The sequence below is a fragment of the Apiospora aurea genome (genome assembly GCF_038362705.1).
Source record: "Apiospora aurea strain CBS 24483 chromosome Unknown utg000001l_segment0_segment0, whole genome shotgun sequence".
Classification (NCBI taxonomy): Eukaryota; Fungi; Ascomycota; class Sordariomycetes; order Amphisphaeriales; family Apiosporaceae; genus Apiospora; species Apiospora aurea.
The window spans coordinates 4,051,685-4,069,124 of NW_027117388.1; the positions used below are offsets into that span (position 1 = coordinate 4,051,685).

Here is a 17,440-nt window from a genome sequence, read left to right on the forward strand (position 1 = left end):
GACAACCATTCGCAATTAGCAGTCGCCAAGGCACTCGTACAGCTACGGCGGGATGACCCTAGATATCCTTCCCTGGCAAGTCTCTGAGCTTTGCTAGGATCATTCAATTTACCAAAGACCACCTCCATAACGCTTAGCATATCCGAGTTGGCCTACATCAGAACAAGTCTATTACCTTCTACTTCTCTGTTGTACCGTCACTCCATAGACACTAGAACCGCTCCGACCTGGTACTTTCACATACCACGACACATTAAAGCTGTCCAACAACTCTTTCATCCCCTCACTCTGATTCGATCAATGGGATCTAGAACTACAGACATCCGTACCAAACACAGCTTCTGGACACTCTTACAGACCCGATTCCCAACATCTCCGGGCCCCTTTATCATCAGCAGCTTTATTTATCTGGGACAAGGCGCTGGGGGGTTTATTCTTCTTTGATGACATCAATAATGGTCAGGAGATGACCAAGGCCGACCAAGGAACAGAATATGCGCGAGACGCTAAGGAACAGAGGGTGTTGTGTTTACTCGGGGGGCATAAGCGGTCGATTCGTACTTGATTCTCTACCTTCCATCAGCGCATTTGTTTTATCTTGGGGATTGCATTGTTTGCTTGTCTGTCATTGGAAGGCCGAAGCCGCAGACGAGATAAGACGGAGCAGGCGTTTCTAGAGCAAATGGTAATGTTTGATGATAGACGTAATAGTTAGTAGCTCTGCAGCCAGAGAATCAAACTAATCGTCTTGGCTTTCCCCATGACTTGCTCCTGTCCCTGTAGTGTGATTGCATATGCCCCCTTGAGAAATAATATGCTTCTTGATATGGTGTATTGGCTACTGATTTCCGGTGTCTGTTTTGTTCGAACAATACGATCTTTATTTACAAACCCAAACCCCTAGTTATCTTCGTCTTGGACGTATTTCCCTCGCTTCACATGGGTATTAGCTGGGGGTTTCTGTCCATACACAATGGATATTTATTACTCTTTCGTGACCAAGCTCCCGTCGACTTCACTCTTGAAGCGACGGGCACCGGCAGGCTCCTTGGCCCACGTCTCGGCCAGAGCGAGCTTGGGATCGTCCTCGGGGTAGCCGAGACTGACGCGCAGCTTCTCGATTTCGTCGCGGACGCGGCGGGCTACCTCGATGCGCAGCGCCTGGGCTTCGGCGCCGTACTTGAGCTCCTCGCTGAGCTCGCCCATGGCTAGCTGGCCGCTGGTCCTCTTTCGGCTTTGGAGAGTTGTCGACTGCTGTTGTAGTTGTAACGGGCTGTCGGAATCGCTCGATGACGATGATGGTGGTACTGTCGTTTCAGGGGTCGATGTCGATGAGCTCTTGGATGGCCAGAGCGACGACAGCGATGCCCATGGCGAATTGCTACTCCAGGTTTTTGCGGAGGCATCGTTTTCCGCTTTGCCCAGCGCTCTCAGCCGGTCTTTGCGGACCAGCTCCTGCCATTTCCGGCGCAGATCCCCGAACGTGGCCTCCATATCGAGGAGCTCGCCAAACGTGATGTGGAACTTGTGGCCCCCGCGCGGCAGAAAACGGGGAAAGGTGCGCTCCTCCGACATGATGTTCTGGGTGCCGTCGATGAACATGGGCAGCATGTCGGGCATGGGCTCCGACTCGAGAATGAGACGGGCGACGCCCCATTTGAAGTAGCGCATGGTCATGGACTGGTGCTGGTGGATGCATCCTTCGGGGAAGATGTCTATGAATAAGAGTTAGAGAGTGATCAAACACCTACGAGTCGTCACCCCCAAACAGGGGGCGTTATACAAAGAAAGGAGGAGGCTACCAAGGGGTAGGTAAAGGGGGCCAGCACCCTTGAAAGGGGCATCTAGGGGTACTACTTACGGACCCAAGCCAGACGATTCTGGGCGTAGATGGAGGGGGCAACAAAAGAATCGTTGCCGTCAGTGGAATAAGTCAGACCGTCGCCGGAAGTGAAAGGATCATGTATATCAGCGGCGCCGAGGGCCTTGGAGGAAGCCTCATCAAGAGAGCCGGGCTGCAAGCTGCCAAAGGGTTGTGCTGATAGCAGCCGGATGGCCTGGGGTATCGTGGCCTGGAAAGCACCGCCATGAGGCGAGTACGATGCTCGGTGCGTGGGCAGCACCTGGCCCAGGCTGAAGAAAGTCGATAGGGCTCTGGGGGGTTATGCGTAAGTCTCACGGGCAGGGGACGTCGAAACCGGACAGAGTTGCTCACTTATTCTTGAAACATATATCGTGAGCCCCTAGTCCCCATCGCAGGTTGGTGGGATTGAAGGCATATCGTGCTGGTAATATTCCCCACATGATTGGGTCGTCCATCCTGTACGTCACGACGGCTGATGAGTTGCCATTTCATAGTAATGTGACTTTGGTTGAGACACTTACACGCTAACATGATTACACACTGATCTACCGGTCAGCACTTGAACTTGAACTTGGGAACATAAAATGGTATTTCAGTGAAGACATAGGCTTGTATAGGAGGAACCCACCTGTAATGAGACCTCTCTCCCTCTTGTCCACGTCTTTTCTCTTGTCTAGTAGCTCCAGAAACCGATCCAGACCCGTCGTCTCAACCGTGTTCAGGCCGTACAAAAAGCCTCGACACAGCATGCTAGTTGCGCCGAGGATGAAGGACGAGGACATGCGCCATGACAGACTGGGCTGGTCCAGGGGCGTCCTCACGGCGGTGTTGGTCGCCATGGACTCGGGGGTATAGGGAGTGTTGCTGGCCATGGCTGGTCAATGTTCCCTCTTACTCTCACTGGCGCTCCCTCGAAAAGGTCCCAATACTAGTACAATGACGGCGCATGAGCAATAAAGCACGAGATTACAGGGCGATTCCACCAAAATGTACATTCTAGGAGAAAAAGGCTCGCAGGTCAATTGCAAAAGGCGCGCAGGGTGACGAAGGAAAAGAGCGACGGAAGGAGTGGCCAAACATCAAGAAGGCGAAGCCCTTGTCGCAATGACGACAGCCTCAAGCGAAGCGGGTTGGGGCGATTGGAATGATTTTTCGAAGGAGACAGCGAGTAAGCGAGAGCCGCAAAGCGAGTAAGCGCGGACGGGTCCATCAGTCCATCAGTCCATCAGTCCATCTCCAGTTTGTTGCAGTGTGGCCCCGGAATCCGACGCCCGCTAAGGCTCAGGCAGGCAGGCGCCTTTCCAGGCTTTCCAGGCCTTGCAGTCGCTGAATTCAGGGCTGCTGGTAGGGGAAGGTGGGGGCATGGGTTTCTAGAATAAATCGCCCTAGGAAGCTTGGACTCTGGGCTTGGCTTTCTGCGATAACGTAACGACGGAGCCTCCTAGCTCTCTCTGACCTTCCGCTCGCAGGTATTCACTTGGGTAGGTATTTGCTTGTTCTACATACCTCATACCGGCCACACTGCCAACATGTCGCACAGTAAGTTCATATGTCCCAATGGCCTCAATCCAGCCATTGCTTGCTTGCAGAGCAAATCATTGACATTCCTGTCCCAGGCAAACGCAACACGAGCCGCGCCGTCTTCACCTCGCACGAGCGCGAGCAGGCCAAGAAGGCCTGGTCCTCGACCTCGGCCACCCTGTCGCGCGAGTCCTTCCTGCCCTTCTCCTCGTGCCGCCTGTGCCTCGAGCCCGCCCTCGACCCCGTCGCCTGCACCCACGGCGACCTCTTCTGCCGCGAGTGCGTCCTGTCCAACATCCTGGCCCAGAGGAAGGAGATCAAGCGCCTGGACAAGCTGCGCGAGGCCGAGGCCCGCGACCGCGACGAGGACACCGCCCGCCAGGAGGCCGAGGAGCACGAGCGTGCCGTCCGCGAGTTCGAGATGACGCAGCGGGGGCTCGACGTCGCGGGGCGGAAGTTGGGCGAGAAGAAGAAAAAGCCTACCCAGGATACGACGACTATTCCGGATACAATACCGGAAGAAACCAGAAGTAGCAACGGCACGACGGGCACCAAGCGGAAATTCGAGCTCGACGACCAGGAACTATCGCGCATCGCGTCGGAAGACCGCGCGAAAGCCCGCAAGGCGCTCGAGGACGAGAAGGCGGCGAAGCCCAAGCTCGCGTCCTTCTGGGTGCCGTCCATCACGCCCACCTCCAACACCAAGGATACCCTGCACGAGGTCACGAAGAAGGCCAAGACCACACCCACCTGCCCGGCGTCGCCCGAGGACAAGCCCCATACATACAGCTTACACACCTTGGTCGCGGTGCACTTCACAGAAGAGGAAGAGGAGGGCAACGGGACGGCGCAGAAGGCCGGCAAGAGCAAGAAGATGCAGAGGGTATGCCCTTCGTGCAAGAAGGCCCTGAGCAACTCGTCGAGGGCGATGCTGGCCCGCCCCTGCGGACACGTGCTCTGCCGGAACTGCGTGGATAGGTTCATGCGGCCGAGCGGCCACCACGATCCGCATGCCGAGGGAGTAGATCCCGAAGGACTACGGTGCTATGTTTGTGAGACTGACCTCGTAGACCGAGGGGACGAAGGCGCGACCAAGAGCAAAAAGAAGGAAAAGGAGAGAATAAAACCGGGCCTCGTCGAACTCCGGAGTGAGGGCACTGGCTTCTCAGCCGGTGGTGCGAACCAGGTCCAAAAATCAGGGGTAGCTTTCCAGTGCTGAGAGCTGCGTACAAGCGTCTCGCCGCCCCCGTACTATTTCCCCTTCGTCGAGAAGGATTGGCAGCAGCACTATGACTACAATCCTGTGTGAGCCGCTTACTTCACCTATGCCGGTACAACTATAGAGTCCAATGGACAGTGTCTTGCTAACGTGGTCTTTAGAGCTTAAGTATATAGCCATGCTGGCTCACCTCTACCGCAGCATACCCATATGGCATAAATCTCACGAATCCTCGTGTTCATTTCTAGATCTAGAAGTCTAGATAGAAAGTATCTGAAGGCTTTCAACTGCAACCCCCGAGATAAGAGAAGATTAGGTGCCAAATGAAATGAAAAACGGAAATGATTCGCTATCGTAAAAAAGAAACCCCCAGGGAAACTCCCCATGTGTGCCCCCGTGCTCCAGCAAACAACCCAAGAAAATGCTCCCAGAACAGCAACACCGGCTGTAACGCAGCTAGCTTACAGTAGGTAATACAAAGATATTACATGTGTACAGTGTAAAACGGAAAAACTTCAAGGCCCCCCACAAGCCACCCAACCCATCCAAGAACCAACAAACAGGAAGTAGTACAGCAATGGAAAACAACTTGAACCCAGGCTTTCTTCCTTACAAGGGGTACTGGAACCTCCTTTTCTTCAAAGACCAAACCCAGATCATGTACCAACATAAGCCCCATTAAGGTATCTTCCGCTGCGACGGATCCGTCACGTTCACAATGAAACCCGCCGCGTCGCCATCCAGGACGCTGTTCGGGCTCTTGCTCCCTCCACCACCGCTGAGGAACCAACCCCACGGCCGCCTCGGCGAGTCCCGGTCCATCCGCATCGCCCGCGCGATCTCGGAGAAGTCGTTTCGGAACTTTAGGGCCCGAGGCAGGTCCTGTCCCGACCCAGCATCGTCGTCGTCGTGCATAGAGTAGTTATTCGTCTCCCTCGAGCCCCCTCCAGTCGGCGACACCATCCTCTGCATCCGCTGTGACGCCCGTCCCCTCCGCACCCGCATCTCGCGCAGCACGCCCGCGAGGAAGAGGTACAGCTTGAACAGCAGCTTGTGCACGACGTCCTTGGCCACCATGGTGGTCCCGTGGCTGAAGAAGCCCTTGAGCAGCTCGCCGGGCAGGCCGTCGTAGAGCGCCGCGACGCCCTCCTCGCGCGCAATGGCGACGAGGGTGCCGAAGATGCTGCGGCGGGCCAGCTTCTGGACGGCGCGGACGGCACTGAGCTTGGCCTCGACTTCCTTCTCCACGTCCCGAGCGGCATCCTCGCCGCCGCCGCTGCTGCTGCCGTTTTCTTGCTTTTCTCCTTCGGCCTCGGCCTCCGGCTCGGCAGGCACCGTGCTGACTTGCAAGCGCGACTTGGCGATCTGGAAGGGGTACGTGACGGAGCTCGCGACGGCCTTGCTGACGGCGGCCAACAAGAAGGTCAGGCCCGATCCGGGCTCGTCCCAGCGGTCGCTCGAGAGGAGGGCGCGTTTGAAGAACTCCTGGAGAAAGAAGGTCAAGCTCGGGTTGAGCGTCAGCACCAGGCTCGCCGAATAGCCCGACCAGAGGCCCGCGAGCCCCTTTTCACGGCGGATCGCGGCCGCGATCTCCCGGACGCTGAGGTCGGCAACAGAGGTGGCGCCCGAGTCCTGGTTGTCCACGAGGGCGGCGGTCTGCTTCCGCGCCACGATGGTCGCGATAGGGGTCGTGAGGGCCCGGGAGCAGGCGCCTGCCGCGACACCGACGGCGAGCTCGGCGAGGACACCAGAGCCCTTGGAGTTGCCACTGCTGCTCCGTGGACCACGCAGACGGGACTGGAACAGCTCATAGAACAAAAAGAAGAGGAAAGAGTCCAAGACAGATTTGGTGACGTCTTGTGTCAGGCCACTAGTTTGACAACCCACGTTAGTCATACACCTCTTCTTCCGTCGTCCCGACTGTTACAAGATCATGTAAAGGGGGTTGTGGGTATCAGGCAAGTACAGCGGGACAAGAGGTACTTACGTATAGAGAGCTTTCCACCCTTCGCCATCCTCCTTGCCCTCTGCACCAGCACAGATCCGCGAAAAGGCTTCGATGATGCCTTCGTACTTTTCTTCGGCGGGAAGAACGCCTTCCCGAGCTAGTTGTCGCTGGTTCGGTGTCATATAGCGTTAGTGGCATGTTTACACGTCGAGATGCCCAAAAGGGGTTGGCTGGACTGGGGTTGAACGCGGATGGATGGCGTGTACAGGTGGGTATCAAATCGGGATGGGGCAGTGGATCGAAGGTTATTAAGAGGATCTGGATCGCAGGCATGGTATAGTGCTCCAGTGTACCTGATGGGCATGGCTAATGGGGCTCCGTGAACGTGGCCTCGGTGAGGGCGAGGTCCAGAGCTAGCTAGGCCCATGAGGGCACACTACGCAGTGGAACGGCCATGTGTTTGTGGACTGTTGAACAAGGTCTGAGAGGACTCGGCAAGCGGATATTACTTGGTACTCACCTGTGCTTGTAACCGCGTAAGAACTAGAGAGAGTGGATACGTCGTACATGTTGCGATGGCTGTTCCCGTGGCACCGGAGAGGGCGTGATGAAGGGCGGGAAGTATGTCGTGGAGGGTCGTCCGTAAGGATGTGGCTGACATGATGAGTAGGTAAAAGAAGTAGATGTTCAAGAGAGGCGGCGAAACAAAGTAGATCCGAGGTTATATTCTTCTGGGGAGAGCCAACACAAGTGATGAAAACACAAGTCGCCACTTGGATGGAATGCCAGTAAAGAGGAAAGCAGTTTTCAGCAATCCGAGGGGGTGGGCACAAGGTGGTAATTGGGTATTGGGCACGAAAGGATGCGTGCGTTATGCTGGGTGTAAGTCGATATCCGACATCAAGTCGCAATGCTGCCAACTGGCTTGCCGTTTCCTCGTAAACAGGCCTGGATAGTGAATAATGGACAGATAGCCCAGCCCAGCTTTCGCTGCCCGGTGCAGTAGGTACTTGGTCAAGCCTACCGCCTGCAGGGCTGACTGGCTGGTGTTCGTTTGCTGCCCTTGGGGCCCTTGGGTTGCGTGTACACGTCTTAGGCTCCAAGGCTCCAAGAACAAACAAACGTGATGTGACGAGTAACGGCGTCTAGAGTACAGTCTGGTGTGTTTGGGTATTGGGCTGTAAGTCAAAGACGGACTGTTGATGAATGAGCCAGCCGCCAGCCTATAGCTGGCTGACCCGAGGTTCGGCAAACAACCGGTTGTTGCGCGAATCGACGTCATTGCCGCCGACAAGCAAAAGCCAAGCGAGCAGGCGGGCGTTGGCGCCTCTGTTGCCCACACCTCACCCACAGGGCCCCAGGGCCACAGCTGAAGCGCGCTGGGCTGCTTTTCCCCAGGTCCATCCTTGTACCCCGCCATCCATTCTATCCAGTGTAATGTTAATCTGGACTACTACCCAACTTTTGTACATCAATGATTCATCCCCAATTTCTATTTCAAACATTCCCAAGCTGGTAGCACAGCAGCCTATGGGGACGTGGCAGATCTCAACCCCAATAGATTGCCGAAAACCACGCAAGGCGAACCATAGCCAATCTCATGCGCCTCGCCAGTCCGCCTGCACTTTGGGTTTGGGCGTCAACGTGTGAGTTGTCCACCTTATCTCTACCGAACATGGCCCGAGGTAGCTTCACAGCCGTCAGGGTGAGTGAGTAGGTACCGTTGCAAAGCGTGCTTCAGCCTGAATGACTACTCATTTTCAGGTTCTTGTCTACTCGATGCCATCGGCTTTTTTCCCGACAACAGTATGATAACTGGATGGGTAAGCGTACCTCGCTTAGGTCAATGCCATCATTCAATCGCTATAAATCATTGCAAACCCGTTACCTGATTTGCTGTCTCTTTTCCCCTGAGAAAAACGCCTACCCCAATGATGCCTCTTCCTGGCCGCTTGCCAAGAGCGAAAAAATGAATACGCAAACGATGGGCATCCAACCCTGGTATACCGTGAACGCCGTGCAAACCGTACGCCATGCTGTGCCTATTTCGTACAAGTGTTGAAAAAAGAAACCCGCCCAGATGCCCGTCATCTTCGTGGGCCCCTCCGGGCGGTTGTTGGCGACAGAGGAAGCTCCTCTTGCTGCCTCTTGCGAACCTGCTGCGGACGCGGGACCCCAAGGTAGGCACCCCGTACCACGTTGGTCTGGTTCGCTAGATAATGTACACCCCCTCTCCAGGGAGACATGGCCTCTGGGGCCGCGTTAGCCCTCTAAGCGCGGCTGGCCACCGAGGGGCGCCTGGAGGGGGCTTGCATGCTGAAGCTAGAAGAACGCGCGCTTGCTACGGGGAAATCAGGCTCGCCAGGCGCATCTTCCATGTCCACGTTGTTGTCCAGCTGGTTCTCGGGCAGCCTTTGCGCCCCAAAGCCGACAACCTTGAAGATGTTGGTTCGCCCGCCATTTGTTGCCGTCTGCAGCTGTTCGTGAAGTCTGGCCAATTGGTATGTGCGTTTGATCGGGGTAAATATCGGCGGGGGTATTACGGGTTGCGGGTTCCAATGCGCGAGGGCATTCATGACCGCAGCCGTCTCTTCGTCCGAGTCGACCGGGCCGGCGTTCGCCTCGTCGTCGTCTTCTAACGGGGCATTCGCATCCAATGCGGCCTCTGTTTGGAATCAGCAGCCGTCCCCGCCATCGCCATTCCTCCAGGATAGCATAGGTAGAATGAGAAACACTTGGTAGACTTACTTTGCTGCTTCGCTTGGTTCTTCTTCTGGTATGCAGCAAGTAGCATATCATACGGGAGTGATCTGCCTGCCACCGCTCGTTTCGCACCCATACTATGGCTCTTGCATGTCAAGGAACGAGCGCAGGGCTGGCCATTCGGCAGTAGGACACCGCATTGCTTCTCGACATCCACGGGACCTAGATCGCGAGAAGTTTGGTTAACGGGGCCGGGGGCGGAGGGTCATCTGCAGGGTTCCAGTAAGGGTACCTTTGGGCTTGGGGGCCTTGGGTTTCGGCTCCTCCTTCTTCTTCTTGTTCTTTGGCCCTTTCTCGGCGTCTCCGTCGGCCTTGCGTTTCTTCCCTTTGGCCTCGCCGTCGACCTTCTTGCCGGCCACCTTCTTGTTGGCCTTACCCTTCTTCTCGAGAGAGCCGTCTTCGTCGTCATCGCTGTCGTCATCCATCTTGGTATCGCCATCTCCGTCGTTCTTCCGCGCTTCCTCTTGCCGGGCCTCCTCCTTTGCCCGCTCGCGCGCCTCTCGAGCTTCCTTTTTGCGCTGCGCCTTCTCTTTCTTAATTTTCAGGCATTGCGCAATGTGGTCCTTAGCGGCGTTCCGTATGATGCCCTTCTTGCAGTGTTTACATTGCTGTAGAGGGAATCCGTCTTCCAGGGGCCGGCCGGTCTCGAAGGTTTCGCGCGAGTGGTCATCGAGAGGGTTGACCAGCGGACTTGGGGAAGAAATCCCCAAGGCAGCTGAGGGGCTTTCACTGCGCTTCTTCTTCTTGTTATTGTTATCATCTGCAGTCACCACGTCAGCAGTCAGGAAATCGATCACCCTAGTCCCCACGGAGGAGACCTACCATCGGCGACGCTGCCGTCTCTCCAGTTACCCGGCTTAGTCTGCTTGGGTGGCTGCTTCTTAAGCTTGATGGGGCCGTTGACCCTATCCTTGGACATCTTCTTCGAAGCAACGTTGATGGTTCCTTGGTCGTCGGGGCCTGCCAATTAAACAAATAGATCGTGTCAGCCAAGTGGTTGAGCGATTTAGCGTCGTCTCTGTGAACGGCGCTGTGGCCAGGCATCAAGGCGGATGTGTGGATGCGACGTACCTTTGCGCCCCTCCGACGCGGTAGGCATTGTCGCGCAACAAACCAACAATCGGTTATGGTGCTAATCGGCAATTCAGCGGCCGATCCTGCAGTCAATTGCTGACTGGCGATGGAAGCTGCCGTGGATGGATGGAATTTTGATGGAATGAGGTCGCGATGTTGGTTGTCGCGTCGGCCGGAAATACCCACGCAGCGGCCTGGGCGTGGAATTGGAGTTGCGACCGGAGCTAGCGTAAGAACGTAAGGTTGTCGAGAGGTTCCTAAGATAAGACGCTTATCGCCCAGTGGCGCACGTGCGTTCGGTATTAGGTATCAGGTACAGTACGTATACGTACAGCGGGGCCGTCGACTCTCCCGAGATGGATGGGTCAATTTGATGTCAATATCGAGATCGCGGGGTTGCACAGTAAGAGGATAAGTGCACATGAACAAGTCCTGCTTTCCACTGCACTTCTCTCATGCGCAGTCTAGCCGAGATATGTGCCTGGGCGATGCTGCAATGGGTTTAGTGAAAGGAAATAAAAATACCGTGCTTTCAGCCGAGACAGAAAGGGAGGTCTGGCCATACGCCACAATGGTGCTTGCTGTAAAAGCATCCTCCCAATTGCCACATATAAACACAGCTCGTTTCTTCATGTTTTGACTTTTTTTTTTTTTGTATATACGGTTGTCCGTTCCAATATATCATCACATCCCTAATGTACAATCCCTTCCGCGGTTGCAAGACCATGTAGCGTCCCGTACCCAACCCGCCCACCATCCCGAAGCAAATCCAAATACAGATGCGAGTCTCGGAGTCTGTTGCTCTGTAGTTGCTGTGCGCTTTTCGTGCCTTCTGACAAAGAAATACGCCATTTCCTCTGCTTTTTACCAGTCCTCGTCTTCTTTCTTGAGAATCCGGTCTATGGCCAGTTGTTCCAGACCCGCTCGGTGGCCCTCCATCACTTCGGCCAGCGCAAGTGCGTGATGCATACCCATGTTCTTCCATACGACTTGGATGAGGTTGTACGTCCAGTCCCAGTACTCTGGCGGGACCCCCGGGGCACAGCCTGCGATTTTGAGATGCCATAAAAGTGCTGGTAGTCCAACACCACCCGAACCTCCTTTGCCTCCTGCGGCAAACTTCTTCGCCGATGCTTGATCTAACATGGGGTGGTGCCAATGAGACGGCGTGCTGGTGATGGTGTCTTCCGCCATCCTGATTGCGGTACTATAACATTGATCCCGTCGTGGCTTTGGCAGCATCACAGAGCCGGAGATCGGGCACTCATTGCTCACGTCCAGGAGTTTTTGGACCACGAGAATCCTAGCCCAGCGAAGATGGTTCCATAGTCGTGCGCCCCAGATCTCGCTATACGCGTGGTATTTCCCCTGGAATACCGCCGCTGGAGGGAAGTCGCCCTCTTCGACATAAAAGGGGTATGCTGCTTGCAGACCAGTCTCCAGGCCTTCAAATATATCGTCAAGTTCTAGTAGTTGTCGAAGGATGCCCTCTGTCACAATATCCCCATCCGTAAGCTTCAGCGTTTTCAGGGTAGAGACCACGCGAAGGGAAACGAGCTATCGTGATAGCTAAGTCGCAGCAGCATTGCTCCTTTACGGGTAGCGCCGGTTTGCAGAACTCTAGGGCTTCAAAGAACACAGCAGGGAGGGGAGTCTCGGTGAGCTGGGAAGGGATGAACTGGTGTACAATTAGCACGGCGGATCAGCCTACCACTTTGACAGGGGCCACCTACGAGGGAAAACATGAGTTGCAATATGCCCCGCACCCCGCCGGCAGGCGCTGTACGTATCGGCAAGACACCGCGAAGAAGCGCAATGGCACCATGGATATGAATATTGGCAGTCCCCGTCGATAGTTTCGAGCCACCACCTTGCACAATCTGTTCGATGTTAGTTGTGGGCCAGTACATTGTTTCGTCTCCGGGAAGATGCTGACCTCGAATAGAGCGAGTGTTATCACGGCCCGCACGGGGAACATGACGGTGCCCGGCTGTGTCGGTTTTGCAGCGATCAACTGCGAAGTCTGTCTCAAGGCATCGGTATACTTTTGCCGCGACAGAACATTCATTGCCCGGTCTCCTTGTGTGTTGGAGAGTCCAGCAAGGCCGACAGCCACCATGACATTTTGCAGGGCATCTGGCCCGCTAGCATAGGCAGCTAGCTGTTCCGAGCTTTGCGGGGCATCCGGCTGGCCCAAAAGGTAACGATCCAAGAAAAACCGATAGCCCTTCTGTTCTATAGTCGGCTCCACCGTCATACAGATCCTGGGCGAGAGGCCTTGCGGATTACGTCTCGTCGCAACTGCTGTCGATGGCCTCCTGTATGGAGGGCTTGAGCCATCGCTAGATGTGGTTGACGAGGGGGATGACGAGGAGGACCATGATGAATATGATGGAACTGTCGAGACGGCCGATGAGGGCTGGTGGGCCTGATCTGGAGAGGTTGTTCCCCATGATGCGTGGGACTTTTGAACGACTTTGCTGGTCTCATCCCGGAACATCAGCGACAGCTGGTCTCGGTATCCAGGGCACTTCTTCGCAACGCGTCTGCATTGCGAGCATTCTGGTTTGACTTTATCGCACTACATTTTCACAGGTCTCGGTCAGTCGATCGGCTCCCCCCGCACCAGGATCGCCAATGGCGGGGTATATGGATGGATGCCACATGAACCGGTAACCGAGCCACATGGCTTGTCCGATTGCAGTGGAAAGGAGGCATCGCGTTTGATGAAGAACGGGATGCAGCAAGGTGGAAAGCTCGTATGTTTGCCCTTTGCATTTGGGCTGAGAAGGAAGTAGAAGGAAGTGGAGCATGATGGGATGACCTCTCTACTATACTAGGTTCACTCGAACCGAGAGGCAATGCAAGGCCTGGTTGGGGGCACAGAGACCGACCCGACGAGCGGGTAGCTGGAGGCTGGGGCGGGAGTTTGTTTCTCTGCAGTGCATACCTTAATGCGTCTAGTCCGACAGCTTTGGCATCTGTTTTCTTCTTGATTAGTCCCTGCCTGGCAGAAAGTAGGGAGGTAGGACAGCATGGAAAGGCAGTCTTGTCGTACATACCCTTGAGACGCCTTGCCGCAATAGACCATGGTGCAAAAGAACGGGGGTATTCCGTGCTGCGAACAATGGGTAATCAGACGAACAGTTTACCAAGTAAGGCATGAAGCTTAGGGATGGGATGCTGCTGAGGTGCGAGTCGTGTGCGGTGCATGCCCGAAGCCTCTCCACTGGCACCACTGGGACACGTCAAAGCTTATCCAAAGAGGAAAGCAGTTCGTCGAAGGGGCTGGCCGAGAGAGCAAGTATATATAAGCGTTCCTCAAGATGGAATGCCGCGTATCGTCTTGTTCCTGCTTCTCCGTTCTGTTAATTCTCCACAAACACTCTTCCTCTCTCTTTCCCACTTGCTCTTCTGGAAGGGGTATAGTTGGCAAGCTGGAAGAACGCGGGTCCTCGCGCCAAAGAGCAAGATCCAGGGACTTTTTGGGGGGGTATCGAGAAAAAAAGTAGATAGTAGAGTAGACCGCCAGGTCTCGCTCCCAAGGTGGAATCGAATTCGAATGCAGATGCAAGCAAGCAGACTAACAATAAACGGCCAACGGCTTTAACGGTTGGTTTGGCTGCAGGATCGACGCAGGCAGATACTTGTATCCCGAGGCGAAGAGTTCGTTCGTGGTCACCGGAGGCGGCGCCACCCCTTGCGATCAAATAAGAAATCTCGAGCTCGTGGATCGGGCAGGGGACAATCAATTGCCTAGGTGGACACTAAATAGAGAACGGGATAGACGGGGGGGCACCACCCAAGTATTGGTGGAGGCGCCTCCAGTACCCAATACCTACTACCTACATGCATACATGTACGTGAGGGACGGCCGAAGCACCCTAGTCCATGCAGGTGCCACAATCACCTCCTTCTCTAAAGGCCCGGAGGATGGGAGAATGACGATGGCGGCACACAGCACCAGAACCAGAACCAAGCACGCCATCTACGCATAGTGTTGCCGCGTAACTATAGATTGGGGTATTGTGTGTAGGTCACTGAGGTAGTCTATACGCGTCTGTGTTCGGGGACAACTCACCTAGCATGTGCTGGCCATTTGGATCGATGGGCGGAGCCCAGATGGTGGAGATTCCGAAACCAATATGGGACTCGCCGGGGGAGGCCAGAAGGGCATGAAGGCAGGAAGGGGAGGTAGAAGAACTCCCTCCTGCTTGGAGTGGGAGCCTTGGGTTCTGGAAAAGGTGGATACATAGACCTCAACTGCCAGAAAAGAAGGGAGGGCCGATGAGCTTGGCGCTGTGGTCATGTGGCAACGAGCCGGGTCTCTGGGCCAGACAGAGCACGTTCACCAGGATCAGTCCGGTCTCTTATTATAGCTGAATGCAGTCAGGCAGCGCATCGGATGGCTACATGTACATACATTTGACATATGTTATGGACGGCAGGTCCAACTGCGAACCCTGACTGACTGAACGCATTACGCAGTTCGCAGCCAGCAGCCAGCAGCCAGCAGCAGCAGCAGCAAAAGCGGACGATTTGAAGAGGCCGAAGGTCCGTCTGTCCCCGCCTCGCAGCCCATCCTGCATGCTGTAGCCTGTAGGTGAGGGAGTTATCGTATTCAGACGTGCTTTTCTGATACGCTTGGACAGACAAAGCTCATGACGACAAGGTTCCAGGTTAATGATGAGAAGCGATTGCACGTAGGGATTCAGGGAGGGGCCAACTGTATTGATTGCGTGCATATGTACATTTGGTAGAACCGAGCCGCCCGTGACAAAGCACCAGTCGTTAAGTTCATGACCGGTACGCTTATGGAAGTACTCCGTCAACCGTTTGTCAATGAGTTAGCACGGCAAGACACTTGATGGGAAATTCAAAGTGCGTCCAAGTCGTCGTGGGTTGTCGGATATCACATTTAAGCAATTTTTAACTATTGGTTCGTGCATCTCATCCTCTTTTCTTTTGCCCAGCCAAGCCGCCCATCCTCCACCACTGACAAACTGCCTCGTCATACATTTTTGGCTGGGTCGAGTAGCCGTCTGCGCCATCGAGAACCACGGCGCTCAACGCAAACGCAAACGAACATAACCGTACGATACTTACATGCAGCGGGAGCAGGAGAGGGGTTCTGGGTAGGAATCATCGCGAGCAAGGCCTGCCTACTGGCCTGCCTCCGCAGGGCAGGGGCGATCCATGTCACTGTCTGGATGTCCGATTATCAATCATTCATAAACTGGCATTGGCGTGTCTTCCTTCTGACAGACGCAGAAACCACTTGCCCACAACATAATGATCTGCGAAAGCTGTGTTGCAAGCATCCATCCTTCTTCAGCTGCATGATGTGTCAAGGAGATAGGAGAATCCTCCATCGGCTGCACACCAGCGCCCCAGGCAGCGATGCTTCAATGCTTCCATGCTTGCGGCTTGGTTCGTGTCTCCTGGCTGGTCGTGAACTTACCGACACCCCGGCAGAGAGTTGCGTCCCATTCAGATCCTTTCTAGATACGGGCTACACGGGTCGGTCCAGCGCGAGAGAGTTCACTGCAGACTTGGTTGGACATGGTGATTGGCGCTAGTTTCGCACGTCCGTTGGATATTATCGGGGGTCCAGGGGTTACTGCCGCGACCCCTGCAACGCGGTGATGTGATTGCCGCCCGTCCACGAAAAGCCTTCATCAGTTTCCCTCGACAAGTTCCCCTCAATGCGATGGTGCGCGGGAATTCCCAGGACTCCTCGGCAGGCCAAGAGCAGATGGCACTGCCGTAATGCAACCAGCACCACAGCCTGCCAAAGTAACAACGCCAGGCAAGGAAAAGGATACTTTCACATGGCTATCCTCGTCGTGTGTCATGCGGCGGATCGTGGGAGAAGAGGGTTCGCTCTCGACATTCACCATTCCCCTCATTCCATGCTACTTGAAGCTTCACCTGTTACAGTTGTACCAATCGAAACCAGGTTACGCAGGTCTGTCAAGGCTTCTCCAACTGTCAATCACTCGGCTCCTCCTTTGGCACATCATCCACATCGCCAGACGGTGAACCATATAATACCAGGAACCGGGTCGCCCCGCAGGTTGCGACTCTTACGAAGTATGTATAGAGTACATGCTTGGAAGAACTCGAGATTGAGTCAGAGATCCCCCGCCAGCAACTCCCCGATCCAATGGCAGTATGCCGTTGACTGTCATCTGAAACTCATAGGCCCTGGAGTGGTATCGTCGACCTGTTGATCTTCAATGGCCTCCTAAATCTAGGTTGGAATACCAGCAGGGCCGCACCACGACGTTGCAACGCCAAGTTGCAATGTGTGGAGAAGTCCGGCAGTCTGGGTCTGGACGACACCAGTATCGATAATGCCATCCACCATCCATATCACGGGCATTAGTGAACCACTCCGAATGGGCATCGCCTCATTGTCTATCAAGCCGTTGCAGGCTCTGGTTTGGCGTCCCTTACCAGGTTTGAAGATCAATGCAGGGCGCGGGAAAATCCATCGATCAGCTTATGGCAGGCAACATCTTGACCACTTGACCCAGATTACCAACATCCCATCTTTGATCCAACTAACCCCTGCGCGCGAGCATACTATTTAGCTGCTGGCTGCTGTACTTATGCTGCTTATAAGGGGCGCATGTTGTGGCCATCGCGTTCTACGACGCTTTTGCATGAAAGAGTAGCGTTGATGCTTCACAGTTGCCTACCTGCACAGCCACCTTCTACCGCTTTGTAAGAATGAAGTACGCCTCGGAACAGGTTGGAACTCGTGGAGCCCGTTCGAGTGCTCGCATTTGCTCTAAAGGCCGATCGAAGTCTTTGCTACTGGCTTTCCTTGACGCCGCAGGACATCAGTACGATCCGCTGCGGAACATGCGTGCGGATAGAGCCCTGCTTCGACTCAGTCAACTCCTTCGTCTGCCCATCAAGTCGAGTGGCATCCGCGCTACTGCGAGACATCATGGGCACAGCCCCAGCAAAAACACGGAGTTGAGTAAATTAGGGATAAATGACGGTAGCGAGTATGGTCAAACAGCTTGAGCGGTCGAGTATC

At 55.0% G+C, this 17,440-nt stretch overlaps 6 protein-coding genes across 6 annotated transcripts; 1 reads left to right on the forward strand and 5 right to left on the reverse strand.

Annotated features, from left to right (window-relative positions):
• Window positions 1-984: 984 nt before the first annotated feature.
• Window positions 985-2,736, reverse strand: PG986_001263 (Bctaz1; the record flags this gene model as incomplete). Its single annotated transcript, XM_066837485.1, has 4 exons — window positions 985-1,715; window positions 1,862-2,154; window positions 2,216-2,336; window positions 2,493-2,736. 4 exons carry the CDS (start codon window positions 2,734-2,736, stop codon window positions 985-987), a joined length of 1,389 nt encoding a protein of 462 aa, XP_066706378.1.
• A 657-nt stretch (window positions 2,737-3,393) lies between these two features.
• PG986_001264 (Nitric oxide synthase-interacting protein-like protein) lies at window positions 3,394-4,604 on the forward strand (the record flags this gene model as incomplete). Its single annotated transcript, XM_066837486.1, has 2 exons — window positions 3,394-3,403; window positions 3,481-4,604. The coding sequence occupies 2 exons, from the start codon at window positions 3,394-3,396 to the stop codon at window positions 4,602-4,604; spliced, it is 1,134 nt and encodes a 377-aa protein (XP_066706379.1).
• Window positions 4,605-5,282: 678 nt separating this feature from the next.
• PG986_001265 (uncharacterized protein) lies at window positions 5,283-7,213 on the reverse strand (the record flags this gene model as incomplete). The annotated part of the gene is made up of 3 exons (XM_066837487.1): window positions 5,283-6,474; window positions 6,592-6,719; window positions 7,073-7,213. The coding sequence occupies 3 exons, from the start codon at window positions 7,211-7,213 to the stop codon at window positions 5,283-5,285; spliced, it is 1,461 nt and encodes a 486-aa protein (XP_066706380.1).
• A 1,609-nt stretch (window positions 7,214-8,822) lies between these two features.
• PG986_001266 (SCA7- zinc-binding domain-containing protein) lies at window positions 8,823-10,414 on the reverse strand (the record flags this gene model as incomplete). The annotated part of the gene is made up of 5 exons (XM_066837488.1): window positions 8,823-9,217; window positions 9,301-9,477; window positions 9,548-10,075; window positions 10,138-10,275; window positions 10,387-10,414. The coding sequence occupies 5 exons, from the start codon at window positions 10,412-10,414 to the stop codon at window positions 8,823-8,825; spliced, it is 1,266 nt and encodes a 421-aa protein (XP_066706381.1).
• An 839-nt stretch (window positions 10,415-11,253) lies between these two features.
• PG986_001267 (uncharacterized protein) lies at window positions 11,254-13,480 on the reverse strand (the record flags this gene model as incomplete). Its single annotated transcript, XM_066837489.1, has 6 exons — window positions 11,254-11,946; window positions 11,987-12,067; window positions 12,123-12,269; window positions 12,326-12,935; window positions 13,340-13,396; window positions 13,452-13,480. 6 exons carry the CDS (start codon window positions 13,478-13,480, stop codon window positions 11,254-11,256), a joined length of 1,617 nt encoding a protein of 538 aa, XP_066706382.1.
• A 793-nt stretch (window positions 13,481-14,273) lies between these two features.
• Window positions 14,274-15,535, reverse strand: PG986_001268 (uncharacterized protein). Its single transcript, XM_066837490.1, has 4 exons — window positions 15,496-15,535; window positions 14,813-14,986; window positions 14,471-14,624; window positions 14,274-14,400 (listed from the first exon to the last, which is right to left on the reverse strand). Coding segments are annotated over exons 1-3 (330 nt in total). The 5' UTR covers window positions 15,498-15,535; the 3' UTR covers window positions 14,274-14,400.
• Window positions 15,536-17,440: the final 1,905 nt, after the last annotated feature.